This window comes from Vitis vinifera, chromosome 15, assembly GCF_030704535.1.
Source record: "Vitis vinifera cultivar Pinot Noir 40024 chromosome 15, ASM3070453v1".
NCBI classification, from domain to species: Eukaryota; Viridiplantae; Streptophyta; class Magnoliopsida; order Vitales; family Vitaceae; genus Vitis; species Vitis vinifera.
In genome coordinates, this window is record NC_081819.1 from 22,014,156 (window position 1) to 22,023,791 (window position 9,636).

General features: G+C 37.6%; 2 protein-coding genes across 7 annotated transcripts; one reads left to right on the forward strand and one right to left on the reverse strand.

Moving 5' to 3' along the window:
* Window positions 1-350: 350 nt before the first annotated feature.
* LOC100255197 (probable receptor-like protein kinase At5g24010) lies at window positions 351-2,180 on the reverse strand. The gene has a single exon (XM_002278024.5). It carries the CDS (start codon window positions 2,011-2,013, stop codon window positions 568-570), a length of 1,446 nt encoding a protein of 481 aa, XP_002278060.1. The 5' UTR covers window positions 2,014-2,180; the 3' UTR covers window positions 351-567.
* A 1,401-nt stretch (window positions 2,181-3,581) lies between these two features.
* Window positions 3,582-9,636, forward strand: LOC100261915 (mechanosensitive ion channel protein 1, mitochondrial). 6 transcript variants are annotated; one of them, XM_059743106.1, is made up of 8 exons: window positions 3,582-3,815; window positions 4,061-4,967; window positions 5,068-5,345; window positions 5,879-5,979; window positions 6,711-6,818; window positions 7,798-8,019; window positions 8,720-8,847; window positions 9,289-9,636. In XM_059743106.1, the coding sequence occupies exons 2-7, from the start codon at window positions 4,156-4,158 to the stop codon at window positions 8,819-8,821; spliced, it is 1,623 nt and encodes a 540-aa protein (XP_059599089.1). In that variant the 5' UTR covers window positions 3,582-3,815; window positions 4,061-4,155; the 3' UTR covers window positions 8,822-8,847; window positions 9,289-9,636. The 6 variants fall into 6 exon arrangements, 3 of the variants coding, with proteins under 3 accessions (XP_059599089.1, XP_059599090.1, XP_010661831.1); XR_787806.3 differs by having other exon boundaries at window positions 3,715-3,815; window positions 8,720-8,874; XR_787807.3 differs by lacking the exon at window positions 3,582-3,815 and adding an exon at window positions 3,822-3,963 and having other exon boundaries at window positions 8,720-8,874.

A 9,636-nucleotide genomic window follows, 5' to 3' on the forward strand; every position in this document is an offset into this window, starting at 1 on the left:
ATGGTTGAAACCTCAACTTCTTCAGAATTTCTAGCCCCCAAGAAGAATGCTTAATTCAGGAAAGGAAAATTTTCCTCCTTCCTCTTCCAACTATATTCTAGGATATTTGGCAGGACACCAAGAAATGTAAAGCTTCACTGTACTACTCTGAAAAGAAAGAAGGATTTCAAACAGCTACTTTGTTTATCTAGTGGTACATAAGTAAACAAAGGTATGTTCAGCTCAAACATACAACAAAATGATATGATGATATCTAAATTTATAAGTTACATATGCTCATAGGCATAGCTATTTCCTAACTGTTGCAGAATCACCTAAAAGAACATCAATACATAACGAACATGAAAAGATAGGAAAACATATTTTAGGATTAAACCACATCGTGTTAATACAGCCAACATAATACAATGTATTTAAAAAGAAAAATACAGCACTCTCCACATAAGAAGCTTTATTGAAGCTTCAATTTACATTTATGACAATCTTTGATTATACTAGTACTAAAGGTATCTCTAGTACCCTTCTATAAAATATCTGAGATATATGTTACAAGATCTTAATAATTCTTTAAGAGCATTCCACTTTACCACATGAAAATTGATTGTTGGACTTCAGATTACCTTTAGAGATATCCATTGGTAATGGTGACCATGCCACAGAGTCCTTTACTCCAACCCTTCTCCTATGCATAAGCAGTGATGCAGTTAGTAACAAGCACACAGAAGCAAACAAAGCAACTGAAACACCAATATTTCCTCTTGGCCAATTCTTCAAAACTTGTTCCACTGAAACCTCTCCATCAAGACTACCCATTGAATTGTTCAACTTCATGATCTCAACCCCATTCAGAATACCATCGACTGCATATGGAAAACTCTTACTCGAAGGTCCTACACTTACCGTCAATACCCCTGAACTATCTCCATCAACCACAAAGTCGGCATAGAAAGGAGAAGACAACACTTCATTTGTAATGTAAGAGAGGTCCATATCTTTATACACCAAATGGCCATCAACATGAACATTAAAGTAAATCAGACCGATTGCAATGCTAGCAATATCACAAAAATGCATCCGAACAAGATACTTATACCCTTCAACCACATCAAAACCCCAAGTAATGTTATGATTTGGAACCGTTGCATTTGAACTACTAATCACTCTAGCAGAATTGTAAACGTTATCTGGACAGACTTCACGGCTTGCCCCTCCCATTTGGTACCTAATCCGACCACTAGTATAAACCCTACTTGAGCCCTCACTAAATTTCAAGAACTCCTCATCAGGAACCCAAGTCCTCCACAAAGAATCATTAAATGGGGTCACCTTAGGACCTCCAACATTGACTCTATACACAACTTCAAGCGCTTGTTTCGTCAACCCATCAAAATTCTCAACACTATCACCATTCACAAACTGAGCTGTATCAGCAATCAAATCCTTTGGCGCAGAAATCACCTCAATTGCATTAACAAACGCAAATTTCGATCTTTTTGATGGAATAAACCCAATGACAAGCTTTTCAGCATCGACCCAGATCAAGTACTCCTTAATTCTAGCGTTTTCATTATCGTAACCAGTGAAATTGCTCAAAACCAGAAACCCATTAACCGAAACATGAAACAGAGCATCACTAACATCGTACTTGGCAGAATTCAACTGGTGGAAATGAATACGTACCGCGTGAGTCCCCTTGTCTCTGATCTCGAACTCGTACTTCGATGGTTTTGTGAAAACCCTAGCCGTGTGGTAGATTGGGGACAAACCCAGATCAGGATTTGAGTCCCTGATAGAGATCGTCCGAGTCCCGCACATCAACACCGAGTCGGACTTGACCGAGTCTCCCATGAATTTCCTGTTGTTTCCGTCAACGGAGACCTCGTCGGAGGATCCACAGTTGATGAGATAATTGTCGACGGGAGAGAAGCGTTGGTAGAGAGAGGAGACAACTAGCAGGTGTAGAGAGAGAAACAGGAGGAGAGAGAAGCTAGGATTTCCGTAAAGATTCTCCATGAGAGAGAGGAACGGAGAGACGTCGAAGACGAAACAGGGAAGTGAGTTAAAGATCTAGTGGAAGCCGAGTTAAAACAGAATGACTTGACCGAGTCGTGGTCTTCCTTTACGCGGTGACAACTGTCAAAATCCTTATCGGGTTTTCGTTTGTGGAGATGGGCCTAATGGGTTTTACGCGTAAGGGCCCACACTCAGGCCCTTTTCCGTGTGATGCGCACTTCAAATTTTAATTCGTAAAAAAAAAAAGCCAAAATATAAACAAAATCATTTATTTTAAAGCGAGATTTTATATAATAATAATAAGAAGAACGCTTAGAAAACAAAAGAAGAAGAAAATTGGAATGATGCCATTTTATTTTTGTGTGTTGATATAATTGCATTTACGAGTATTGAATGGCTTCATTTTGTCTACACATGCCCACACCAATAACCATGATGCCTTCCTTCTTTGTTGGCTACTTATTATTGGTCACTATCGAAACTTAGCATTTATGAGAAAGAGATGCACTAACCCGGTTCCACAAATCCGGGTCGGGTTTCTTATAAACCTCATATGAATCCTGGAAGGATCCACAATAGGCCAACTGCATGTCGATTCCATACTCGCAGCCCACTCGCTAGCCGTTTGATTTGTAGCCTCGTTAAAAACAGCGTTCGCCAGCATACACCGGAACGGTAATTGACACGTGTGCGTGATGACTGGGCGAGTGTTGAAGGTGAAGCCCGCTGAGTCATCACCCTGTACCAGTTCAAAACGTCCTATGTGGCAACTCCATTTATCTGGCCGACAACTTGCCCCGAATTATATGGACCGCATAGCCCCACGAAACCGATACGGTCCAGGCCCTTTCTGTGTGGTAGCAAATGGACTGTTGCATTAGGCCAGCTGAGTCCAGTTTGGTTGGGACCTTGAGGCGTTCAAGGGCCTGGACTCGGCTCACGTTTGGGGATATGGGCTCGATTATGTCTAAGTTGTGGAGGGAGACTCGGGGTGTGATCGGGTGCGCCGCGAGGAAACCCGAACACGTTCCCCATTAGGTCAAACTGGTCAAAAGTCAATCCAGTCAACATAAAGGCTTTTCTTTTCTTTTTCTTTTTCTTTTTTGGCAAAAAGATAATATAAGAGAGAGAAAAGTCACACGTTAGCCCATGTGTGACACTTAGCCCATGGAATATATGAGCAGCCCATGACCAACACTTGTTGCATTGTTGGCCCATGTGTGACAACATTGCTAATTCCTTCCCCTCAAGGCATGAGTAGCCCATGTCATGTGCGTTAACCAAACCTTATGGCATTATGCTTATAGGTTGCACCATATTTATAGAGTTGTACTCACACTTTAAAGGAAATGTCTTAAAAATGATAATACTTTTAAAATATTATTTTAAAAAGTATTTAAAAAAAAATCCTATATCAATTTAAATTTTTTTGATAATATTTAAGAATATAAGGTAAATAATATATAATAATTATTATATTTATGTAAAAGTACAAACGCTCTTGTGAGATCAGAAAATAATTTTTAGGTTTTAATTGAAGGCAAACAAGGCCTTAGCCCATTCATTTGAAGGCAAAGTGTTTTCCAAAACATTTTTCGAAGAAAGAGTAAAAAATTTCTGCCATCAATGCTACATTTCCACCGTTGGATCATCATACCAAATTCCGGTACACAAAATCATTTGAAACTCAACTCCTTCGGACCTCAGACTAACGTACTCCTTAAATACACACTAATCTTCCCCTCCTCTGTATCCACGTCGCTCTTCGTAATGGAAAGAGAAAAAGCAAAATATTCCATGAGGTTTGTCTGAAAACTGTGATTTCATTTTCCGTTTGGCTTGCGAGGAAAGAAAAGTTAATTAACGAAAGTTTTGAGTCTAATCTTCCTTGAAATATTCAAACAAGGAAATGATTCTACTCAATTAAAGCCGAGATAGTGAAAGACCTAAGTTGATTTGTTTTCTTTTCCTTTCCCCATCTGAGTAACAAACAGAGCGAAATCAACTTCTTCTACTGATTTTTCCTTTTTGTTTATTTAATTTGCAGATTGATGAAGCTTCTTTGAGCTTGCTTTGGTGGGTAGAATTCAACTTCGATCGCTGAATTTGTGGATTTTCACTGAGTGTGCTCTGGTTTCTCTAATGGCTGGAATTAGGTTTCCAATTTTGAAGTCACTTTGTGATCCCATCTCAAAAACGCATTCGTTTAGATCGTATGATTCTTGTTTGGATTTTGCAAAATATGCCTATCAAGTTGAATTAAAATCATCATATGCTTCTAGTAATCGTAGTAACCACACAAAAGAATCTCCATTTGCTGCTAATTTTGTAAATGCTCGTTTTAGAATACCGTCTATTGCATCTCCTGTAGATACTCAATGTTACAAAGCCAAACAAGTCAATGCATTTTCACCCACATTACTGAATTCACGCTTTGGGAGTAGTATACCTCTTATTTCTGTAATCCCAATTTCAAAATATAGATCATATTCTTCTTATTTCGGTAGTAAAGGAGATAAACCCCAAGAAAAGGAAGTTCAGGCTGCTACTGGTATGAGTGAACCGGATGTTAGTAATAGTGGTGTTATGGGTAGTGATTGGTTGGATAAGGTTAAGGATGTTTGGCAGTCTACAGTCGATGCAGCGGCTTATAGAGGGCAAAAGGCTAAAGAAACTTCTGATGAACTGGCACCTTATGTTGACCAGTTGCTGGATTCACTTCCGTATCTTAAAACTGTTGTCATTCCAGTTGGGTGTACTTTGACTGCTACTATATTGGCTTGGGCGGTGATGCCGAGGCTTTTGAGGAGATTTCATAAGTATGCAACCCAAGGATCAGCTGTATTACTACTAGGAAGCTTACCTGAGGAGCAAGTTCCATATGAGAAAAGTTTTTGGAGTGCTTTGGAGGATCCAGTGCGATATCTAATCACCTTCATATCATTTACTCAAATGTTAGTGATTCTAAGTTCAACATGTTCCTTTTGGTTATTGTTTGCTTTGCTTGTTGTATTATGATTATAATTGTCCAATGTGCATGACTTTGGTGTGTAGAGGCACGATGATAGCACCAACCACAATTGCATCACAATACATTGGACCAGCTTGGAGGGGTGCACTTATCCTGTCATTTGTATGGTTTCTACATCGTTGGAAAACCAATGTGTTTGCTCGTGCTTTGGCTGCTCAGTCTGTAGTGGGGCTTGATCGAGAGAAGTTGCTAGCACTTGACAAACTTTCATCTGTTGGTCTATTTGTCCTTGGATTGATGGCATTAGCGGAGGCATGTGGGGTAGCTGTTCAATCTATTTTGACTGTTGGTGGCATAGGAGGTAAGTTTGAAGTGCCAATTTCATATGCACTTTCATTTCTAATTGCATAAGAGCAATTGAATATATTATTGGGCATTCCATCAATTAGGATGTTTCCCGCAACCAGAACAGCAGCTCAAAAGCATCTCTAACTTGTATATGATTGTTGTTGGTTGGACCAAGTGAGCAGTGTGTCTCTACCGTTGGGTAACATGCTAACAAGACATTCCATCATACGTACAAAGTTTCTTGTCTGTTTCAAGTGACTCCCCTGACCTTCCACATGACTGCCTCCTTCCGGTTCTTTCTTTCTTTCTTTCTTCTTCTTCTTCTTCATTTTTTGATCTCATGATTAACATGGTGACTCCTCCCTCTTATCACCAACTCAAGGATTATTGTTGCAGTTAACTATCTGATGTTAGGAAAAATAATTTCTTTATTTTGGTATTGTTCCCGAGACTTTGGTTGTAGTTTTATGAAAATAAAGCTTGTTTTATCTCCTCATAAGTATTATCCTGAGAATTGACTTTTGTCTCTTCATATCTTGTATGCAGGAGTGGCTACTGCTTTTGCATCTAGAGACATTCTTGGGAATGTGCTAAGTGGTTTGTCTATGCAGTTCTCAAAGCCATTCTCACTTGGAGATACAATAAAAGTATGTTCTACATGTTCTCTGTTACTAAAAACTATTATTTCGGAGCCATCAATCAAATTGAGCTTTCTTTGTTTAATAGCTCCATAATGAAGTTAACAGGGGCCATTTTTCATTGTCCCCATTTAATATGACTATGCAAAAAAGGAATTTATTGAAGTTTCCAAAACACAAGCATACCGAAGTTTTCTTCTTCTTCTTTTCCTTTTCTCATTACTCCTTAATGTCTCCCTTTTTTTATTTTTTTATTTTTATATATCAAAGTGTTAAGCATCTACTCTCATTCCTTACTAGGCTACATATATGCAAGGATCTTCGCTAATCACTAGAGATATATGTTATTTTTGAAGACCATCATTCCGTCTAGTCTGACATTTTTTCTTCAACATATATTGCAATGTACTTTCATATGGCCCCAACAAGAGACAAGTAAGGATGTAATGTTTTATCACACTACAGACCAATTAATGATTTTGATTGTTTACGCCATTATAACAACTTATTGCAGATTTGTAATCTTTGTTCCAGCATAATGGTGTGCAAAGGACAATTATTGAAGGAATAATATTTGCATGTTGTTCTAAAAATAGAAAAGAAACTATGCTTGCTATACGTTTGTTATGATCTCAAAATCCTTACCTGCTTCATAAAGTTTAAGCACTTTACTGAAACATTATTTGCTTGAGTTTCTTGAGATTTCTTCCATGAGCTATGAATAACTTCTATTTTTCCAGGCTGGATCCATAGAAGGTCAAGTTGTAGAAATGGGACTCACTACCACATCATTGCTGAATGCTGAGAAATTTCCTGTTATAGTTCCAAATTCGCTTTTTTCTAGTCAGGTGAGCATATCCTTTTCTCTTCCGCTGCCCCTTCTGCAACTAATCACCACATGCCATTCATACTCACGGTCAACCATACTTTTGTTTCACTAGTGTTGAAGAATTTTAGGAGAATATAGATTGGCTTTAATGCATCTGTCTATTAGTTAGGCTTTAATACATCCATCTATTAGTTATTACTATGTAATGGGAACTACTACCATGCCATTTCACCAAACCAATGTAAAATCTAAAATCTGCAACTCACACAGTTTCAACCTCCTAAACTTGTTGTCTGAGCTTTTCCATATCATTATAAGGATGCACTTAAAAACAAATCCACTAGAGTTAAGTCTGCAATCTGCTTGCTACAAACTTTTATATAAGCAATTCCTTGCAAGAGTAGGCACCATTTGCTTCTAAAGAAAAGCTAGGAATTTTAGAAACTTTAATAGACTAGTTTATTTACCTCTTATTTACCGCTATTTGGATGAAAGTTATCTGTACTAAGTTTAAACAGTTTAGAAGTAGTGTTGGATTTTGCAATAAGCCAAAGCATGAATGCCAATGACTTCAGAAATTGTGTAGAAGAAAGTCACCATGCTGAGCCTACATAATGCAAAAGCAGAGGTTTCCTGGTGTAGGATCCTGTATATGTTATGCTGCCAATGCTACATACAAGCTAAGTTCTTTGATTTCTTATGTGGACAGCACATAGTTCACAAAATGATCTCATTTAAGCTGTGTTATGCTTGTATCTCTGTTCTGATCCCTTGCATGTGATAGGAATGGTCTCTCTCTCTCTCTCTCACACACACACACACACACATACACGTGTGCACACAGAAAATAATGTTATTAGAACTTTGTCTAATGAGCATCTGTTATCTCAGTTATGTAGTAAGCTTTAGATGATGGATCTTCTTTGCTTGCTTTACCCTAATTGTGCTGAGGATTTTCATTTTAACCAAATTCATCATGTTCTTCATAAAATTGGTAGGTAATTGTGAATAAATCACGGGCACAATGGCATGCTATGGCCACCAAAATTCCTTTGCAAAGCGACAATCTGGACAAGATTCCCCAGATATCAGATGATATAAAGAACATGCTAAGATCAAACTCAAAAATTTTCTTGGGAAAGGAGGCCCCTTACTGTTTCCTGTCTAGAGTAGAAAGGTCATATGCTGAGCTGACTATTGGATGCAATCTCAAACATATGGTAAATTTTCTTTTCAAATATTCTTATTACTGGTGGAATTGACCATTTCAGTTTCTTGTTTATTGAACTTCTCTATCTAAAATATTAACCACCATTGTAAATAGAGCAAAAATGAAACCACTATTTTATTTATTTGAATTGTGTCAGGCTCATCAGTTCAGAAACAAATCAAGCATCTTTAAACATCACATTGCACAAGAAGTATCTGTTTTGTTCAATTTCTTATCGAGTTCTAAACAGCTGCTAACTGATCCATGATGCAGTAAACATATTGTGAACAGTTCATTTTGCATCTACATATTTAGAACTGTCTAATGCCAAAATTATTCATCAGATATTTCAGTCCCAAAAGCTGAATCGTGATAATTTTCATGTGGCTGATATCTATTATAGTAAAATAGATCTAATTTCTGTTGAATGTTGAAAGGAGTGGAAGTAGTCTTGTATGAGCTTTTGTTTTGATGTCTCCTTTATCAGCACTAGATGATGTCCATATTGATTCTCTGATGGTTGCTAGGACCTGCAAAGTTCCGTCAAGAAACAAGGCCTGTCTTTAATTTTATTACTCATTAGTATTGTTTTCAGTGCCTAATGCTGGGATACATTTTCTTTTCAACACTCCAACCATGTTTCATGCACTTCTTTTTTTAGTTCTTTCTCATTTTACTAAGATATGTCTTAATGTTATTTGTGACTTCAGAGCAAAGACGAGTTATACTCTACAGAACAAGATATTCTTCTGCAGTCGGTCCGTATAATTAAGCAGCATGGTTCTACATTGGGTAGCACTTTCTCCATGTAAAGTGCAACCAGTCAGTATTATGGCAGGCGAAGAAACAAATTCCTTGTATGGAGGTTAGATTCTTGCTTCTTATTATCTGCTAGATTTACTTAGAAACAAACTATGAATTTGTGCGAGTCATATCATAAATTTTAGTCATACAAGAACATGCCTTGTTCAGTTGAACAAATTTTGCATTGATGCTTTGTAGTAAGCATTCTTCAAGTCTATACTCTCAATTTTGTCTGATTCAAGACAATTAAGCTAGCAAACGAAGTCCTCTCTCTCTCTCTCTGTATTTATATATGTACATAGTATACATCATATAAATGTGTGTATGTCCAGGACTACTAAGCTGATGCGTGTAGGTGTTACAATCATGTTTCCCAAACATTGTTTTAGCCCATTCTTTTCTGTGATCATCGCGTTTTTATCAGTTGTACTATATAAAATAGTAAGGTATGACTTTATTGTTTTTTGATGAGCAGTTTCATCTTGATGAGTGGTGAAAAGTGGATCAGGACCCAGTAAAGATGGATGCAATCTTGCTTCAAATTTTCAGGACTGGTGTTATGGGACTTGTTGATTGACCAGGTGGCAAAAAGAAAGACCCCGTTTTAGATAGTTTTTATGGAGTGTTTAACTGAGCAAACGCCACTGGAAGTGTTGTTCCCAAACTTTCTAATATGTGGGCAATAAAATAGGGCTTGATGATGTCAGTTTTATGATATCCTACTATGCATATAGTGGGTTTCTCCTAACCGTCTAGATGCTTGTTAAAGCTGTAAGGGCTGATATTGAGCCCAAAGCAAATTTCGGTTAACCTTTTACTTGCA